Raw genomic sequence first — 21,199 nt, forward strand, 5'->3', positions numbered from 1 at the left:
AGTGTGAGAGGGAGAAGCAGTCTTCCTGCCGAGCAGGGAGCCCGATGCGGGGCTCAATCCCAGGACCCTGGGATCATGACCTGAGCCGAAGGCAGACTCTTAACAGCTGAGCCACCCAGACGCCCCTAACTTCTCCCTTTCTGATCCCTCTCTCTGGTTCTCTCAGATTACTTCTCAAATAAATACCTGTATGTGAGTACCTGTATGTATGTCTTAGGCTTTGCTTTTAGATGGTGGGTAAACCCAGGCCAAGACGGATTACCAGGAATGGACTTAGAAAGCAAATCCTTGGATAGGATTCTGTGGCTGGATCATTCACTGGGTAGATGACAATAAAGACCCCATAGCTAGTGGTATAACTCCTGTCATGTCAATGGGTCACAGTTACCGTACTGGATTTGGATAGGGTGCAGGTAGAAGGTGAAGTATTAGGTTATATAGTAACTGTGGCATTACAGTGGAATGGGACTAATGGAAATTATAAAGATGAAGGTTTTGGTTAGTTATTGTTAACTGCTTTAACAACCTTGAAAAAAGAAAATGACATAGGTTCACGTTAGCTATTTAAGTCAAGGCATGCTGTGAAAGCCAGAGTGCCTCTATAGCATCCTTTAAGGAAAATCTCATCCATAGAAGCTGGCAATCTGTGCTGACAATCCAGCCCAAATAGTAAAGGTGGCAAGGCTGCAAAAGAAATCGAAGACACAGCCTCGATTATCTCCTCCAACAAAGTCAGCATGCTGACAGGAAAAGATTGGAATGTTGAATCATAGGATGGGAAGGTTTGTGTTGGTGAACCTAAGAATCTTGAACCCTTCATGTTTCCTTGATTTCTGAGCCGCAGAAGTGGCCTCCCCTCCTCCACTCTGCTGATGGAGAGCAGCCTTCACTTGCTTGGAGATCCTGCAAAGAATTTATCTGGGGCACTTGCATTGTAAGATGATACTTGTTCTCCTCAAGACTCACCCCTGCTACCTCTCCTTAACTCCATACTGATAACTAGCATCAGGTCTCAGCATACCCTAAGTAGGGAAATACAGTCCTTTCTATAGGAGGATAGGTTACAATCTGAATGAACTGCAGGTTCTGTTTAAAATGTATTGGCAGGAACCCAGGAAACATGCCTGGGAGTAGGTCTTGAGGCTGTTGGAGGGGAATGGAATATAAGGCCTGATAGGAAAGAGTAACATGGTAGCACTTAAACTCCTGACTTGGGTTTTAATGCCTTAGATATCTGGAGTTGGTCCTAACATACTGCTAGGATGGCATCTGGAAGATATGGTGGGAATGCTAGAATTTATTTGGTATGGTATTGAGGAAGGGGTCATAAAGCTCAGGGGAGTTGCAGTGTTAGAATGGATTTGTTGTTTAAACTTGAGAAGCTACCACTTGAGTGTTTTCCCTGGGAAGGCTCAGATGATACTTGTAACTAAGGCAATAAAAAATGTAATGGTGAAGAGTGTACCAGCAACTTTGAGAAGCATGGCTGTGGCTGACCTCTACAGGCTAGAATTGGTGGTAGAAGATACTGCCATGATACTGGGCTCCTTGATGTCAGCGTAGATGATTGAAGGTTGAAGGCCAAGTTGTGGAACCTAACTGTGAGATGCCCAATGGGCATAATTAATGGGTACCAAGGTATGGATCTGTGAAGGAGTTTAAGATCATGATGTTCCAAGGGGCAAGATAGAAGGACAGCTGATTAGGATGTTATTTGAGTGGTATATCCACTTGTATAACTACTAGAACTAGTTTTCAGATCTCAGGCAGGCCACATACAAAGCCCGCTAATGGAAGGGAAAGCCCAGATTCCCTTGAGAAAGGGAAGTATATATGAAGTATATATGATAAATATCACCTTGATCCTTCCCCAAAGGGGCAGCCATTTACCAGGGTAACTATGCAGTGAAGAAAGAGGAATACTCAGATTTTTCAACCAGGGACTTTTGGATATAGGGTCTGAGCTAATATGGATCTGAAAGTACCCAAAACACAACTGTGGCCCTCTGGTTTTATGCAAGCCCAGTGATAAATGGAGTCCTGACCAAAGTCCATCCCAATGGGTGTAATGGGTCTGGCCCCACTCTTTATTTCTGAAGTAGCTAAATATACATAATTGGGATAGATATACTTAGAAGCTGATAGAATCCTTGGGCCTACATTAATAGGTCTTTCTTCATGCCCTAGATATTTTTCAGATGTTGCAGGCTTGGGTCAGACCCAGGGGCCTCCCTTGACCAAAGCATTATGTAGGCACAAAGTCAGTGAGGCTATAGAGGACTTGAACAACTATTAACCAACTTTATGTAATTGACATTTATAAAACACTCAACCCAGTAATTGTAGAATACCCATTCTTTCTTTTTTTTAATGCACATGTAATGTTTACTATGATTGACCATATTCTAGGTCACAAAACAAGTCTCAATACTTTTAAGATGATTCAGATCATGATGTCCTCTGCCCACGATGGGATTAAATTAGAAATTAATAACATACCTGGAAAATCTCCAAAAATTTCAAAGTTATAAAATACACATATCTAAATAATCCATGGGTCAAAGAAAAAAAATAATCAGAGTACTTTTAAAGAATGAAAATGAAAACATAACAATATTTGTGGGATTCAGCTAAAACAGTACTTAGAGGAAAATTTATAGCAACAAATGCCTATATCAGAAAAGAAGAAAGATCTCAAATAAGTGACCTCACTTTTCACCTTAAGGAACCAGAGAAAGAAGGGCAAATGAAAACTAAAATAAATAGGAAAAAGGAAATAGTAAAGAACAGAGCAGAAATAGAAAACGGAAATGCAATAGAGAAAATGAATAAAACAAAAGTTTTTTTTAGAAGACCAGTAAAATTGATATAGCTAGACTGATATAGCTAGAACACACAAACATCAATGTTAGGATGAGAGTGATGACATCACTATAGATTCTATAGATATTATATGGATAATAAGGAAATGTTATAAACAACTTTATGCCAATGAATTTGACAACTTAGATTGAAATAGATAAATTCCTTGAAATACAAAAACTGAAGCTCATTCAATAATAAATAGATAGCCTGATTAGCCCTATATTGTATACTATCAGCCCATATATCAATTAAAGAAATTAATTTGTACTTAAAAACTTTCCCATGAAGAAAATTCCAGGCCCAGATGGCTGCACTGTGAATTTTACCAAATCTTTAAGGATTAAATATTACTAATTCTATATAGCCTTTTCCAGAAAATTGAAGTTCGGAATTCTTTACTACTTATTCTATGTGGCCAGCATTATTCAGATATGAAAACCAGACAAAGACATCACAAGAAAAGAAAGTTTCAGACTACTTCCTCTCAAACATAGATGCAAAAATTCTTAATTTTAGCAACTATAATTCAAGAATATGTAAAAGGGAATACATCATGATCGAGTGGGTGTTATCCAAGGAATGGAAGGTTGGTTTAACATTTGAAAATTAATCAATATAATTTATCATATTAACAAATTAAGAACCACATGATCACTTCAATAGATGTATGAGTATTTGACAAAATTCAACACACATTCAAGATAAAAACTCTCAGCACACTGAGAGTGTAAATAAAGATTTTATTTATTTATTTGACAGAGATAGAGACAGCCAGCGAGAGAGGGAACACAAGCAGGCGAAGGGGGAGAGGAAGAAGCAGGCTTATAGCAGAGGAGCCTGATGTGGGGCTCGCTCCCATAACGCCAGGTTCATGCCCTGAGCCGAAGGCGAACGCTTAACCACTGTGCCACCCAGGCGCCCCTCTTCTTTTTTAAGTAGGCTCCACGGCCCAGCGTGGAACCCAATGCCGGGCTTTAACTCACCAACCTGTCTAGGAGTTTCTTAAAAATTTAAACACACATACTGATATCACCCCACGATTCTACTCATAGAATTTCTCCTTAACCCAGGAGAAATGAAAGCATATGCCCACACAAAGATTTGCACATGATCCTTCATAGCAGCATAATTTGAAACAATCCTAAACTGGAAACAATCTAAGTGTCGATCAAGGGGGACCTGGGTGGCTCAGTCCCTTAATTGTCTAACTCTTGATCCCAGCTCAAGTCTTGATCTCAGGGTCGTGAGTTCAAGTCCGATTTTGGGCTCCACGCTGGGGGTGGAGCCTACTTAGAAAAAAAAGTTAAAAGAAATTTTTTTTTTTTTAAGATTTTATTTATTTGTTTGACAGAGATAGAGACAGCCAGCAAGAGAGGGAACACAAGCAGGGGGAGTGGGAGAGGAAGAAGCAGGCTCATAGCGGAAGAGCCTGATGTGGGGCTCCATCCCAGAACGCCGGGATCACGCCCTGAGCCGAAGGCAGATGCTCAACCACTGTGCCACCCAGGCGCCCCAGAAATTCTAATCAAAAGGTAGATAAATTGTGTTATATTCATGCAATGTAATAGTACTCAGCAGTAATGAGTAATAAAGTGTTGATATACCTGACAAAATGGATGAATCTCAAAATAATTACACTGACTGAAAGAAATCGGATAGAATGTACTTGTGGCATGGCACTGATGTAGGGTGACAGAAAGCAGAACCTGTCACATGGGGTAGGTGGGGGAAGCCAAGTATTTTACAGGGGCATTAGGAAACTTTTGAGGGTGAGTGAAGGAAATGATTGTTACCTCCTGAGTATGTGTGTACATATGTTCACCTATCAAACTTTGCATTAATACCTGCAGCTTATTGCAAGTCAATCATACCTCAGTCAAGATATTAAAAATTAACAGAGATAATTTTCAACTATTATGTAAGGTTTGCCACAAAATATAAGATCTGCATATATCTGCACAGGTAAGCTATATTTATTTTTGTCCCTTAGTGTCGTGAAAAAGCTGCAACATGGGAAAGCTCTGACTCCAAGGTTGGGCTGAGAAATGATTGTAAATCTACTAAAAATTACATTTTCCTTTTTACTGAACTCACTTTCCATCTTGTAAGACGAATGTTGGGGATACTTCTAATTTGGCTCTTTTAAAATCTACATCACCGTGAGCAAATTAGTAAGGACTATGAAATTCAAACCACTACCTTCCGTCATTATTTGAAGCCTGGTAAAATGAACCTACCATCAAGCCAGCCAGGGTGGGGCGAAAACGCCCAGAAGTCCCTGGCGCGCAGACTCTGTGCGGAGCTCTCCACGTGCGCGGCCCCGCCCAGCGCGCCCCTCCCGGCGCGCCCCGCCCCAGGCCCCAGGCTTTGTGGACACGTGAAGGAAGCAGCAGCTCCCAGCAAGCCCGGTTGATGGCGCAGCGCAGTGGGCGCAAGCGCAACGAGAAACCTGAGCGGCCTCTGAGCTCGCGGTAAGTCTTTGCACGTGCGCGACTGGGGGCTGACGGGTGGCTGCGGTGGTGGGCGGAGGGTTGAGGGCCAGGCGTGTGGGGCCGAGGGCACTTTTCTAGAACTTCTATGGCGGAAAGTGTGAGGTCAGTAGTAGTCGTTTTGGTAGGTTCGGTGGCGGCTGCTTCAAGGACCGTCTTTTCACCCGTGGTTGCCGGTTAGGTCTCCCAAGTATGGGGCGAGGCCCGTTTCTTGGCCTTCCTCAGCCTTGGAATCGCCCGCCTACTTCTGAGGGTGACGGGCACCCCAGCTTTTGAGTTACGGTGCTGGGAGGCAAAACCGTCTTGCAGATAACTTAGGCCTGAGTGTTCTTAGTGGAGATGGGGTCTCTCAGGCCTGTAGTGGGGTGGAATTCTCTCTTCCCGAAGATTCTGTGCCATTTAAACTTCAAAATCCCACATAAAATGGGTGTCGAGGAGCGACCTGGACTCGCTTACTCCAAATTCTTGCCGTGAATTGGAGTTGCTGAAGTGCCATCTGGTATCCAGTTTTGCAGGAAGCGGGTGCAGCATCAATTTCTTCATAATTATCGTGGGTAAAGGCTATTTAAAACAGCTTTTAAAGTAAGGTTTTAAGATGAAACTATAGTTTGTTTCTTGGGATTTCCAGACATTTTCAGTTTTACTAAATTTAAGGCAATGGCTTCCAGAGAAATGTAGTCTCTCCAAACAGATTCCAATTTGGTATTACAACTTTTTGCTCAACTTAAAAAAAAAAAAAAAAATATATATATATATATATATACATACATATATATATATTTTACCATTAGTGGAAGAACGATACTTGTTTTTAAGATAGGCTCATGTTGCTTAATGTATGTGAAAAAACTTTTTAAGGTGTAACAAAAATCAGAAGAATAAATTTAAAACATTTTTTTGACTTTTTTTTTTTTTTTCTGTGACAGTTAATTTTTCTCTTTCCGTAGTTGAGAAAGCATTTGAAACTTTGGTGTAGCACTGTTCTTAGTTAACTTTTAAAGCTCTTAAAAACTCTTATGTTTTCAGTTTCCTTCAGAGAACTAACATTTGGGCACGTAAAGTGCGGTATTCTAGTGTATTAATGATAAAATTATAAACTAGTCAACATTTATTTTGAAACATTTTGGAGTTGGAGAGTATATTATGTAATGAAAATTAGTTTTGATGTAATGGGCAAAATTTGATTCATATTGCAGTCTTCGATTGCAGGATATCTTCAAAAGTAGAAACCACTGTACCTTTTAAAATTGATTATCCTTTGTTCTCTATATATTTGTAGTGTTTCTTTTTGTTTAAATTGTAGAAGTACTGCTTTCCATTTGGGAGGCAAATAATTGATGCCCTCCCAAATGGAAAGCAGTATGCGCTTTGTTCTGAAGTATTAATTTATGTAACTGATCAAAATATTCTGGTTATCCACTACAGGGTAAATTTGTAAAAGCCTGACTGAAGAGATGATTTCAAAGTTTGTATATGTAGAAATTGCAGAATACAGTATATTCAAATAAAATAATTAATTATTGAAGAAGATCTCTGAGCTTATTTTTGAAAGAGTTTGAATTTTGATTATTTAGGGACAAAACTTACTCGTAGGAATTCGAACATTATATAGTCTTTATTCACTGTAAATGGACAGATTATTGAACTTAATTCAAGGTATTGAATTGTTTTAGTTTTTCAGGGATTGTCCAGATGGATGAAGATATGCATTACAATAAAGGTACTGACACAAAATTATTTTTGGATGTAAGAGCTACATGACCTTGATTAATTTCTAATTTTCATTGCATTTTGATTTGGTTTTAGTTGAAGATGTGGTTGGAAGTCATGTGGAAGATGCAGTAACGTTTTGGGCCCAGGTAAAGAGCCTGGTTGATTTTTCTCCTCCCTCTCCTTCTTCCACTAACCCAGGTCTTGCCTAGTAAAAACAAACATAACCCCCCCAGAATATAGATATCCTTCTTATTCTCAGTGCCTAATTATTCTTTCTTTTAAAGTTTTTAAATTAGCATATAATGTAATATTTGTTTCAGAGGTACAAGTCTGTGATTCATCAGTCTTACACAACACCCAGGGCTCACCACAACACATACCCTCCCCAGTGTCCCATCACTGAGACACTCCATCCCTCTCACCCCCCTCCTCTCCAGCAACCCTCAGTTTGTTTCCTAAGATTAGGAGTCTCTTGGGGGCGCATGGGTGGCTCAGTCGTTGGGCGCCTGCCTTGGCTCAGGGCGTGATCCTGGCATTATGGGATGGAGCCCCACATCAGGCTTCTCCGCTGGGAGCCTGCTTCCTCTCCCACTCCCCCTGCTTGTGTCCCCTCTCTTGCTGGCTGTCTCTCTCTCTCTGTCAAATAAATAAACAAAATGTTTAAAAAAAAAAAAAGAGTCTCTTATGGTTTATCTCCCTCTCTGGTTTCATCTTTTCATTTTTTCCTCTCTTCCCCTATGATCCTCTGCCTTGTTTCTTAAATTACGCACATCAGTGAGATCATGTGATAATTGTCTTTCTCTGATTGACTTCCCTTAGCATAATACCCTCTAGTTCCATCCATGTTGTCGCAAATGGCGAGATTCCTTCCTCCCTTCCTTCCGTTCTTTTTTCTTTTCTTTTCTTTTTTCTTTTCTTTTCTTTTCTTTTCTTTTCTTTTCTTTTCTTTTCTTTTCCTTTTCTTTTTTCTTTTCTTTTTTTTCTTTTCTTTTCTTTTCTTTTCTTTCTTTTCTTTTCTTTTCTTTTCTTTTCTTTTCTTTTCTTTTCCTTTTCTTTTCTTTTCTTTTCTTTTCTTTTCTTTTCTTTTCTTTTCTTTTCTTTTCTTTTCTTTTCTTTTCTTTTCTTTTCTTTTCTTTTCTTTTCTTTTCTTCATGAGTAGTATTGCTTTGTGTATTTAAACCACAACTTCTTTATCTATTTTTCTGTCGATGGACATTTGGGCTCTTTCTGTAGTTTGGCTGTTGTGGACATTACTGCTATAAATATTGGTGTGCAGGTGCCCCTTCAATCACTGTATTTGTATCTTTGGGGTAAATACCCAGTAGTGCAATTGATGGGTCATAGGGTAGGTCTATTTTCAACTTTTTGGGGGAAGGTCTTTACTGTTTTCCAGAGTGGCTGCCCCAGCTTGCATTCCCACCAGCATTGTAGGAGGGTTCCCCTTTCTCCGCATCCTCGCCAGCATCTGTCATTTCCTGATTTGTTAATTTTAACCATTCTGACTGGTGTCAGGTGGTATCTCATTGTGGTTTTGATTTGTATTTCCCTGATGCCGAGTGATGTGGAGCGCTTTTTCATGTGTCTTTTGGCCATTTGGTTGTCTTCTTTGAAGAAATGTCTGTTCATGTCTTCTGCCCATTTCTTGATGGGATTATTCTTTGCTGTTGAGTTTGGTAAGTTGTTTATAGATTTTGGATACTAACCATTTGCCTGATATGTCATTTGCAAACATCTTCTCCCATTCTGTCAGTTGTCTGTTGGTTTTGTTGATTGTTTCCTTTGCTGTGCAAAAGCTTTTTATCTTGATGAAGTCCCAGTAGTTCATTTTTGCCTTTGTTTTCCTTGCCTTTGGAGATGTGTCTAGGAAGAAGTTGCTGTGGCCGAGGCCGAAGAGGTTGCTGCCTGTGTTCTCCTTAAGGATTTTGATGGATTCCTGTCTCACATTTAGGTCTTTAACCCATTTTGAGTCTATTTTTGGGTATGGTGTAAGGGAATGGTACAGTTTCATTCTTCTGCATGTGGCTGTCCAGTTTTCCCAACACCATTTGTTGAAGAGACTGTGTTTTTTTCAATTGGACATTCTTTCCTGCTTTGTTGAAGATTAGTTGACCACAGAGTTAAGGGTCCATTTCTGGGTTCTCTATTCTGTTCCATTGATCTGTATGTCTGTTTTTGTGCCAGTATCATACTGTCTTGATGACTACAGCTTTGTAATAGAGTTTATAGTTCTGGAATTGTGATGCCACCAGCTTTGGTTTTCTTTTTCAACATTCCTTTGGCTATTCGGGGTCTTTTCTGGTTCCATACAAAAGTGCCGAATTATTCTTAGCATTATTTAACTCAAGACATTATTAGAAGACAAATGGCTACAGCTGAGACTTACTACCTGAGTTACGAGTACTCATAATACACTTAAGAAAGAAAGCAGGATTATAATTGTGGTTTCAGAATTAAACTCAATTTAATACCAATAATCTAGGCTGCTTAAATTACTGAATATGCCAAGATACTTGTATTTGTGAAGTTACAGCCCCATCTAGGGGTCTTTTATAAGATTGTTTCTTAAAAGATACTAGGGAATGAAGCATGAGAGACTGTGGACTCTGAGAAACAAACTGAGGGCTTCAGAGGGAAGAGGGGTGGGGGAATGGGATAGGCTGGTGATCGGTAGTAAGGAGGGCACGTATTGCATGGTGCACTGCGTGTTATACGCAACTAATGAATCATCGAACTTTACATAAAAAAAATAAAAATTAAAAGATACGTTTTTAAAATGTCATTTTTTTAATGGCTTAATTTTGGATTTGAGATACAGTAACTGTTTCATCATAAAATTGGAAGCACTAGTGGAACATTTATAATTTTCTACTGTCAGACTTCAAGTCAGATAACTTTGCTTAGTTTTAAATATAAATCAATGCACCAAAATACTTAGGTTCCAGAATTTAAGAAGGTGAGTCCCTCTAGTGCATACAGTTACTAATTTTTAATTTTTTGAACTATGTATGATGTGGGAGGGAAGGGAATGACATTTTTCTATACTTTCTGTGGTATAAGAACTCTTTTGCAGTTGGAATGAATCGGCAATATGGGAAATAGAATTTATGAGAAGAAAATTTGTAGAAGAATATGATTAACCCAGAGTTTTGACATCTATATAGAAAACATTGTAGAAGGGTGATACTCATAGAAAACTTGTGGTAAATATGTGTCTCTGCTTATGTGGATATTTTCTAAAGGGTGCCATATTCTCCGCCTGTTGTCTTTGTATTAATAGCAACTGTGTCCTAGGTTAGATGATAGTTATGTTTAAGCTCATGGCTTAAATAAGATTTTCTAGGGACACCTAGGTGGCTCAGTCAGTTTAGCGTTGACTCTTGATTTTGGTCTTGTGGGATCTAGCACCGTATTGGGTTCCATGCTGGATGTGGAGTCTGCTTAAGATTCTCTCTCTAAGGGTGCCTGGGTGGCTCAGTTGCTCACGTCATGATCCCAGAGTCCCAGGATCGAGTCCTCCATCATGCTCTGTGCTCAGTGGGGAATCTGCTTTTCCCTCTGATGCTTCTCTCTCTCTCTCAAATAAGTAAATAAAATCTTAAAAAAAAAAAAAAGAATACCAAAGTTTAAAAAAAAAAAAAGATTCTCTAACCCTCCTCCATCTCTTTAAAAAAAAAAAAGATTTTTCTAGATCATCATTGTTCAGTAGAAATATGTGAACCACAAAAGTAATTTGAAATTTAGCAGACACATAAAAAAGTAAAAAAAAAAAAGTGAAATCAATTATATTAAATATATTTTATTTAATTCAGTATATCTAGAATATTTCAAAATGCAGTCAGCACGGATATATTTATAGGTGTTTTATTTTCCTTTTTCATATTAAGTTTTGAAATCTGGTATGTATTTTAGATACATCGCAAATCAGACCAGCTGTTTAAAGTGGGTATTGGCTGTTGTATTTGGTCAGTGCAGCTGTAGGCTTTGATTTCAGTTGACCGTAATGTGAAGCTGTTGATTGAATTCAGAGCTACTATTTAAACTAGGAGCAGCAAACTTTTCCTGTAAAAGATTAAATAGTAAATATTTTAAGGATAATGGGCCATATAGTCTATAGCAACTATTCAACTCTGTCAGCTCTGCTGTTGTAGTGCAAAGGCATCCATAGACAGTACATAAGTAGATGGAGCTGTGATCCATTAAAGCTTTATTTACCAAATCAAGTGGTCGAGGCCAAAATTTGCCAACCTCTAATTTCAGCCACAAAGTTGAGGCTTTGTAAAAATTTAAATGTTTTAAGAAGTTAGGAAACATGTCATAAATGGATGAAAAGATTAAGGGCTAAAACAATGGCAGTCACATGAATTGAATGATTATATCAAGAAGCAAATTGTAAAAATGTTTTTATTTACTTGAGAGAGAGGGAGGGAGAGAGCATAAGCTGGTGGAGCAGAGGGAGAAGCAGGTTTCTCCCTGAGCAGGGAGCCGGACAGACATTGTTGGGCTCCATCCCAGGATCCATTGTTGGGCTCCATTGTTGGGCTCCATCCCAGGATCCTGGGGTCATGACCTGAGCCAAAGTCAGATGCACAAATTGTAAAATTTGATTGGAGTTGGAATGGATATAAATAAAGAGTAGAGATTTACAAATATGTGGAGGCAGATCAAGATGAAGATCTGCCCATGTATATTCCCTGCTTTTCTGCCACTATGGATTTCTGCCTTATAAGCCACTTATATAAGTACACTACACTTATATGAGTACACTATTTTTGGTAGCCCCAGTGGGATGAGTAGCAAATGAAGGAATTTTAAGTGTTTGACCTTCATCTTTGTTTGAAAGAAAGAGCTTCCATTTATTTTAGTCCAGATAGCTATACGGTCTAATTATGCAGAATATTTTGGTGTATTCTGAACTTTAGAGAGTTAATTCTGAGGGTTTATTCACAAAGGCTGCTTGTAATGTGTTTTGGATCAGTTTCAATTCAGGTCCCTTTTTTACTGTATAGTGATACCGATACTCATACGACGTCTTTGGAACGGCTCTTTCTGAGTTTCTTTTCAGTCATCAGAGATAATGTTCTTTCTAGCCTTACTGAATATTTTGCTGATATATTTTTTAGAACATATATATTTATTTTGGAATAACTTTAGGCTTACAGGAAGATTGTAAAATTAGTAGTCTTTAAAAAATTTTTTTTATTTAAATTTAATTTAGTTAACATATAGTGTATTATTAGTTTCAGAGGGAGAATTCAGTGATTCGTCAGTCTTATATAATACCCAGTGCTCATTACATCATGTGTCCTCCTTAATGCCCATCACCAAATTACTCCATCCCACTCCCCTCCAGCAACTCTGTTTGTTTCCTATAGTTGAAATATATTGAATGTCATCAAAAGTTCCAGGATCATCTTTTATTTCCCTGTTCTAGTCCTGAAATCTACCATTCTCCAAGGAACTCTGATTACTTTTATTGGAGAATGGTGTTTAGAAATCAAGATCTCGGCACTGGGTGTGCTTACTGCTACTGGAGTATCATTGCTTTTGGGCCCTCTCAGCAGACAGAGCTGGGAAGTATAGATGTATAAAAACTTACACATATACACATCTATATTTTTGTGTGTTTTCCTTTCATATATGCATGTATGTGCACACAGACATGTATACTATGAGTTTATACAAATACCTTCCAATTCTAATCTAACAGTGTAGGCTCATACTAGCCTTCTCACCTTGTTTGTAATTTTTTCCTCTCTGTTCCAATTATCTGTGGTATATTTATTTATTTGTTCAATCCTAGTGTACACCTAAAGGAGTTTTAAAACTGTTAGCCTATACCCAGGAGAAATGAATTTACTAACTAGATTGCAGTATTTGTGTATAGAGGATTATATACATTTTGAATTTTTTTACTTGTTTCCTTTCTACAACAACAAATATATGGGAAGACATGTCATTTGACTAAAATATGTTGTCCATTTTGAGCAATTAGAATTTGATCTAAAGTACAATCCAGAGATATTGTTTAAAGTTACCTCCTCTTATGATTTAATAGTATTTGATATCTTAGTTTGAATTCCAAGTAATCTGAACTCACTTAAAGTAAAAATTTTCTATGCCTACAACCATGTCTTATAAAAAACTCATTTGAATTATGAAAAATACTGCTGTAAGAATTTGATTTAATTTCTAATGCTTCAAAATCTTTTAAATATTAAGGTAATAGAACTCTCAATTATGTAACACTGTCAAATAATAATTTACTGAATCTTATAATGTAGCTATTCTTTCTTCTAGAGTATTAATAGAAATAAGGATATTATGAAGATTGGTTGCTCATTGTCTGAAGTTTGTCCCCATGCCAATTCAGTTTTTGGGAATCTTGATCCGAAGAAGGTGAGCCATATTCTTGGATATAATTATTCCACCTCTTGATAGCTTTCTTATGCCTTAGATTTCGTAATTGTTGGAATTTTTGATATATTTGAAAAGAAGAGGCAAAGTTTTAGAGCTATGTAAACCGTAGTCATATAAATTTATTCTTTCAAAAATACTTACGGACTGTGTGCTATGTGCCAGGTACTGTGGTAAGCACTGAGTATACAGTGGTGAACAAAATAGAGTCCTTGCCTTTGATGCTGATGGACAAAAAAAATCTGTAGAAGTAGTCTTTATGGAGAAGAGTTTGATGATCTTTTTCTCTTTTTTTAAAATTGAGGTATAACTTAAATGTGGTAATGTGTTCATGTCTGAGCTGTACAGCTTCATGAATTTTTATGTATGTATGCATCTATATAATCACCCAGATCAAGATACAGTTCCATCTTCCTGGAAAATTCCTGCAGGCCTTTTCTCAGTCAATTCTTGGTCAGTAGTCCTTCTAACAAGAGTTAATTATTATTCTGACTTCTGTCACATAGATTCACTTGCCTGTTCTTAAATCATACGGTATTTACTCTTTTGTGTATATCTGGTTTTTTTAGTTCAACAGAATTTCTGAGATTCTTCCATATTATTGTGCATATTGGTGTATTGGTAGTTTGTTCTTTTTTAAGCTATGCAGATTTCATTGTGTAAATACACCACAATTTATTGTCCTTTGATGGGCATTTGGATTGTTTGCAGTTTTTGGCTGCTGTGAATTTAGCTATTATGAAATACTTATACAGCCTTTTATTGGATGTATTAACTTAATTCTTTTGAGTATATATCTAGGAGTAGAATTGCTAAGTCATACAGCAGGCATGTTTTACTCTGGTAGATACTGGCCAAATAGTTTGGCAAAGTACTGAACCAGTTTTCACTCTTACCAGTAAAGTATGAGAGTGATGAGGAGGCATTTAAATTTAAATTAAAATTTAAAGAGGCACTCTAAGGCACACCTCAGAGTGAGTGCCTCTTTAAATTTTGTGCCATGAATACCTTGTTTGCATTACCCAGCTCAAAGCTCTGGTTATTTATTTATTTTTAAAAAGGTTTATTTATTTATTTTAGAGTGAGGGAGAGAGAGAAAGAGCATGCGAGTATGAGCTGGGGAGGAGCAGAGGGAGAGGGAGAAACAGACCCCCAGCTGAGCAGGGAGAGCCCCACGTGGGGCTCTATCCTAGGACCCCAGGATCATGACCTGAGCAGAAGGCAGATGCTCAACCCATTCAGGTGCCCCAGCTCTGGTTATTTAAATGGGGGGACTAGATCTTATATTTTGATATGGAATTAGGTGGTTAAAATAGTGTACATAAGGGGCGCCTGGGTGGTGCAGTCTTTAAGTGTCTGCCTTCGGCTCAGGGCGTGATCCCAGCGTTCTGGGATCAAGCCCCACATTGGGCTCCTCCGCTAGGAGCCTGCTTCTTCCTCTCCCACTCCCCCTGCTTGTGTTCCTTCTCTCGCTGGGTCTCTGTCAAATAAATAAATAAAATCTTTAAAAAAAAATAGTGTACATAAGATGAGCCCATTTATGTAAATAAAAAACAAATATATTTTAGCATATATGTAAAATTAGTGTAAATGTAAAATTATTTTAAGGTGGTCCATGTTGAAGAATGTTGGAAAGGAAGTCTTACTGTTTACCCATTTTGATGTACTTTGATTTTCTTTTAATGTGCTTCTATTAGTTTTATTTTAAAATAATTAAAACCCCAGGGGCGCCTGGGTGGCACAGCGGTTAAGCATCTGCCTTCGGCTCAGGGCGTGATCCCGGCGTTATGGGATCGAGCCCCACATCAGGCTCCTCCACTATGAGCCTGCTTCTTCCTCTCCCACTCCCCCTGCTTGTGTTCCCTCTCTCACTGGCTGTCTCTATCTCTGTCAAATAAATAAATAAAATCTTAAAAAAAAAAAATAAAATAATTAAAACCCCAATGGCATATATGACAATATGTAAAAAGAAGAAATTAGAAGGAAAGAATGTAGCTTGGAGCTGAACATTAGAATGGATAAGGGAGTGTAATTTGTAAATTTTTAGGTTTTAAAGCATNTAATTAAAACCCCAATGGCATATATGACAATATGTAAAAAGAAGAAATTAGAAGGAAGGAATGTAGCTTGGAGCTGAACATTAGAATGGATAAGGGAGTGTAATTTGTAAATTTTTAGGTTTTAAAGCATCTTTGTAGACTCTGTTTAGTAGAGTTACAAATTAAGACAGTCCCACTTTTCCTCTTTTGAATGCAAAATACTTGCTTTACAGAAAATTCAAAACTAGTTTCAATAATGGATTTCTTATTATAAATGATTATTCAGCGTCCTTTGGTTACTTATGAATGGATTATACTTTGTAAATTTTCCATAGTGATTGACAGGTTCTCTTCCTCTCATCATGTAGGCAGGTCATGGGCTATAAATAGTGAAGCTGTGAGAGGAAAAGATTGGGACCATGGAAAATGGGAGGGAATATATAGTTACGACTGTGTTTTATTTTTTATTTTTTAAAGATTTTATTTATTTATTTATTTGACAGAGATAGAGACAGCCAGTGAGAGAGGGAACACAAGCAGGGGGAGTGGGAGAGGAAGAAGCAGGCTCATAGCAGAGGAGCCTGATGTGGGGCTCGATCCCATAACCGGGATCACGCCCTGAGCCAAAGGCAGACAGTCAACCGCTGTGCCACCCAGGCACCCCCTATTTTTTATTTTTTAAAGATTTTATTTATTTACTTAGCACAGACGGAGAGGGAGAAGCAGACTCCCCACTGATCAGGGAGCCCGATGTGGGACTCGATCTCAGGACCCTGGGATCATGATCTGAGCTGAAGGCAGATGTTTAACTGACTGAGCCACCCAGACACCCCTCTAACTGTGTTTTAAAGACACATCTCTTTGCAAGAGACTTGTATTTATGATGGTTGTGATTATTCACACTAACAGAATCAAGAACTTCAGATTCTTCAACTTTGTTGAGTCTCAGCTCTATTTCTGGATTTCTAAGTATCCCCACCCCTACCTGGACTGGGTTGCAGTTATACCCCATTTCTGCCGCTTGTCTTATATTGGATTGTTAAATTTATTGGTGTATTATTACAAAGTTTGAACTAAAAGTAATATGACCTCTTGCAGAGTTTGAAATTGATTAGGGCTGTTGATTATCAGCTGTTTTGCTACTAAACCTTTTTGCTTGCTGAAAAATATAGTTAGATGGTTGGGAGAGTGTACCATGCCATTTTTGCCCTCTTTTGACCTCTAGTTGTTGAGTGTTAACTGAGGGAACCAGAGTTAAGTGCTAATTGAACACACCTATCCTTTGTAACATTTGCTTTGTTAGATATCCATTGTGTGTCTGAATTGATTTGTACTTTATTGCTTTGGGAGTTAAGGATTTTTATATTTAATATGTATATGTCTTTTGCTTCAGAATCTCTGAATTTGTCCTACCTCACAGTGATACACCTAAAAGTAATTTTTATGCTTCACTTAAAGCAATGTTTCTCGGCGTTTCATTATGCCCTTCTAAGGCATTTTTCCCCTAATGGTTCTCCTCCCCTCAAGACATATTAACACCATAGATACTCAATCTGTTTATGTTGTCAGGTAGGTTTCAACTTTGAAGGGATACAAACCATTGTAATATTGAAGACACCCCCCTCCCCGAACCAGTTTTCACTCCTTGGGAAAAAGATTTCCCTCATTGAGAATGTATGATTTAAGGTGGTTATCAACCTAGCACCCTATTTTGTATCCCCGCCTTGTCCCCAGGCGATATTTGGCAATGTCTGGAGGCATTTTTGGTTGCCGCAACTGGAGGGGGTGCTTCTGGGATCTTGTAGGTAGGGGCCAAGGGGGATGCTGCTAACTATCCTGTAGTTACAGGACACAGAGACCCGGACCCATTTCCCTGCCAAAGAATCATCCTGTCTGAAAATGCTAATAGTGGTGAGGTTGAGAAATTAACATAAAGTATGTTAGTTTTCCTTCGTTTTTTAAATTAGACATAATTAAAATATGAACTTAAAATAAATGAAAATTCAGTATTAAAGATTTTATCTAATTTAATTTTATCCATTTAATAGCATTAGAGTCTTTATATATAAAGTAAAAAGTATAAAAATGTTTCTTGGATGGTAGGACACATGGATCCCACATGGTTGAGAATTAGACTTAAGTGGCATGTTCTTGGCATGTTTATATTTTAAGAATAATTAATTGTATCATTTATGTCTTTAGACATTAAAAGAGCATGATTTTAAGACTTTGATGCTTATGCTTTTTTATGAATTTTGTTTTTATGTCTTTCCTCTTTTTTTTTTTTTTTGGAAGCAGACTTGCATTATGGACTCTGAAGTCAGATTGCCTGACTTTGAGTCCTGGTTCTGTTGCTTACTGGCTTATGACTTTGGGCATATAACAGTGAACACAGTGTATCTGCCTCGTATGGTTGTGAGAATAAAATAAGTTGTTATGTATAAAGTGCTTATTGCCAGATAGTAAGTGCTTAATAAATGCTAACCATTATTCTGATTTACTTAGCATGCTTTGAGTCATTAAAATGCTAAATGATTTTACTTTCTTTTTCTTTTTATAGATTTATGGCGGATTATTTTCTGAAGATAAATGTTGGTACAGATGCAAAGTACTGAAAATCATCAGTGATGAAAAGGCAGGAACAAGTGTTCAGTTGTTGTTTTTTATTTTTTTTTTCCCCCTGAGCAATGATTATTTTGGCTCCAAAATTTGATGCTTGTTTAGCCCTTCATTGCTTATACACAGTAGTAATGAGATCTGGTTCATTTGAATTACAAATTGATTAAACATTTTTTTCCCCTCTAGTGATCAGAAAAGAAATGAATTGCTTAAAAAAATCCAGGTCACATTCAGGAGTATTCTTCTGAATTTAAGTTGTCACATAATTACCAGAGATTGTCCAAGAGTAGAGTACATAATTTGTAGATTATGTTTGCTGACCAGTTGCTCTTAATCATCATGTTTGGGTCTTGCTAAGTGACTTTAAAAAGTTCATTCTATTAAGATGGGGTAGGAAAAGAACATTTGATCTGTCCTTAAGAAGTTCTTTTTATCTTTTGCTTTAGTTGATTTGCATATTGTTAATGAAGATTGACTTGCTGCTTTTTCATGTTTTGGTTAAATGTGATGAATTTTCTTTGTGTTTAGCTATTTGAGTCTTTATGTTATGAACTTGAAGGAGATTTTAAGGGGATTTGTGGAGATGAGATTCTGAATAGCTGGTGGCAATTGCATATTGCAGGCTGTGTAAAAGCATCTCTGTAGGCTCTCCTTAATGCTTTTTTTTCCTGTATCTGCTTTACTGGACTTCAAATATTTTCTCATATGTATATATTTTATAGATATTTTTCTTAGTGTAAATAAGGAGATGATAAGATGAAACAACTTGAATAATGCTCAGAATAACTTTTTAAAAAAAATTTCATGATTTATTACTGCCCGAGGTTATGGTTTATCTTAGTGAAATAGACCTTTCTAATTAGACGTTTTCCTCACGGTTTGACAACTGGAGATGGTATATTGTGTTTGCTTTTGCCTTGGCTTTGACTTTTTAAAATTAAGGGCAAGATGGCTTTTGACCTTGTGATAAACTCCTTTTCTTTTTTACTTTCTAAATAGATACAGAGCTGGAGGTGAGGGTGACTTATTCATTTCCTAGGTCTAACAAGGAAGTTTGATAATTTTGCCTTTTTTTTTCAGATTTTACTGTTCCCAACTTGAATTTAGGAATGTTGATTGATTTTAACCTTCAAGATAGGAGAGGCCATAAGCTTCATAGATTTATGTTTATTTGAATACTAGCTGTTAAAAAAATAATAATGAGAAATGGTACTCTTGGAAACAGTACTGTTCGGTACTATTGGAAGTAGTACTGTTGGTAACTAACTGGTACCAAACAGAGATTACTGGGATCTCTTGGACCATGGATTTTCTTTATTTTGAGGATATTGTTGAAGGTCTTGTTTCTAAATACATTTTGTCAGCTTGAGGTAAAATGCCCTGAGGTAATTACAGGTAATTAACAGAAAGCAGCAAATTGATGGTTTCTTTGGAGATGTTTAATCTAAGTTCCATGTTAGTTTTTGTCTCATTTTTTCCCAGTGTCTGGTGAGATACGTTGACTATGGAAATACTGAAATTCTAAATCGCTCTGATATAGTTGAGATTCCTTTGAATCTGCAATTTTCTAGTGTTGCCAAAAAATATAGACTTTGGGGACTACAGATTCCTTCTGGCCAAGAAGTTACCCAGTTTGATCAGGCAAGTCACAGATTTTAAATATTTTTGTTAATGGAAGTAAAGCTACGTGTTTGAAACCAAATATAAATGTAGTAAAATTCTGCTGATTTTCTTTAATATAAAAGCCTGTATAGGTTAGTGAAAAATATGAATTATAGGATAATTAAAAGTAATTATGTAATAATTTTAAAATATGAATCATATGATTCAAAAGCAATTATTTGTTTAGCTCATCTTTGCTAGGTAAACATTCATAGTGATCAGAGTTGCATATGTGTATGTATTTACAGAATAAGTGTAAATAGTTTCTTCTCATGTGAAAGCTTAGAAGAGTCTCTTATGATGGAGAAAATGATGAGTATAATTATTGTTATCTTTTGCTTTTGAGAGAGTATTTATTTTTTAAGATTTTATTTATTTATTTGAGAGAGTGTGTGCACAGTCGGGGTAGGAGAGAGGGAGAAGACGACTCCCCGTTGAGCAGGGAGCCTGATGCAGGACTCAATCCCAGGACCCCTGGATCATGGCTGAGCTGAAGGCAGATGCTTAACCGACTGAGCCACCAGGTGCCCTTGAGAGAGTATTTATTAAATGTGATCTTTAACCTAACCCTGGCCATAAATATCACAAAACTGAAGTCAGTGGAGTTGTGGATTAATCAGATTTATATCATTTTTGCAAGGGTTCATACTGTTTGGTGTAGTAGTTTTCAATAATATTCTGTCTAGATTCTAGTTTGTATCCATATCCATTAAAGTTTGGGTTAGTAACCTAATTCTGGCAGCCATCTGATAATTTCAGTGGTAGTCTTATGGGACTTCTACCTCCTTTTAAATCTCCTTTGCAATAATGATGTTCTTTGGGTGGGTGTTAATGCTGTTGAAATATTATTGCTAAGTAATCAGATTTGTATTTTTTTATTTAGCAGCTCAAATGACTTATGTGAAAAAATGATTTAATCAATAACTGTGGGATAGTAAAATTCAGAAATGTATTTGCCTCTTTTTTTCTGTTTGTTTTGTTTTATTTTGAGAATCTTGGAGGTTGTTGGGTATAGTTTTGTCTGCAGTATAGTTACTTATAAGAGATATTTCTGCACTTGGAACTCAGACTTTCAGAGTAAAGCGTAGATATTATTGTAAAATTACACCCCTAAATTTTGGGTTTAAAATCTGAAATTTTTTGTTTTCCTTTAACCTCGATGTTTTGACCAAGGTAGAGGCTTGTTTTGAATTTCTTGTATGCCTAGAACCCTAGAATTTTAAATTTATAGACCTTAGAATTCCTCTGCTCTCACCTTGTTATTTTATAAATGAAGAAATTGGGTCTAGAACAATTAGATGACTAATTATTTACAATCATAAAGCTAATTACTCTGAGTGAGGGCTGGAACTCTAGTCTGTTGCTGTTCTCATGGTAAGATGATAAAAAAAATGTATG

General features: G+C 37.2%; 1 protein-coding gene across 1 annotated transcript in view; it reads left to right on the forward strand.

Moving 5' to 3' along the window:
* The first annotated feature begins 5,277 nt into the window (after positions 1-5,277).
* Positions 5,278-21,199, forward strand: part of STK31 (serine/threonine kinase 31) — an 80,769-nt gene continuing 64,847 nt past the window's right edge. Inside the window, exons 1-4 of the mRNA XM_019810367.2 lie at positions 5,278-5,336; positions 7,028-7,074; positions 7,161-7,213; positions 19,622-19,780. Coding sequence (XP_019665926.2) covers positions 5,278-5,336; positions 7,028-7,074; positions 7,161-7,213; positions 19,622-19,780 — 318 coding nt within the window. The remainder of the gene's footprint in view (positions 5,337-7,027; positions 7,075-7,160; positions 7,214-19,621; positions 19,781-21,199) is intronic.

The sequence above is a fragment of the Ailuropoda melanoleuca genome, chromosome 1 (assembly GCF_002007445.2).
Source record: "Ailuropoda melanoleuca isolate Jingjing chromosome 1, ASM200744v2, whole genome shotgun sequence".
Classification (NCBI taxonomy): Eukaryota; Metazoa; Chordata; class Mammalia; order Carnivora; family Ursidae; genus Ailuropoda; species Ailuropoda melanoleuca.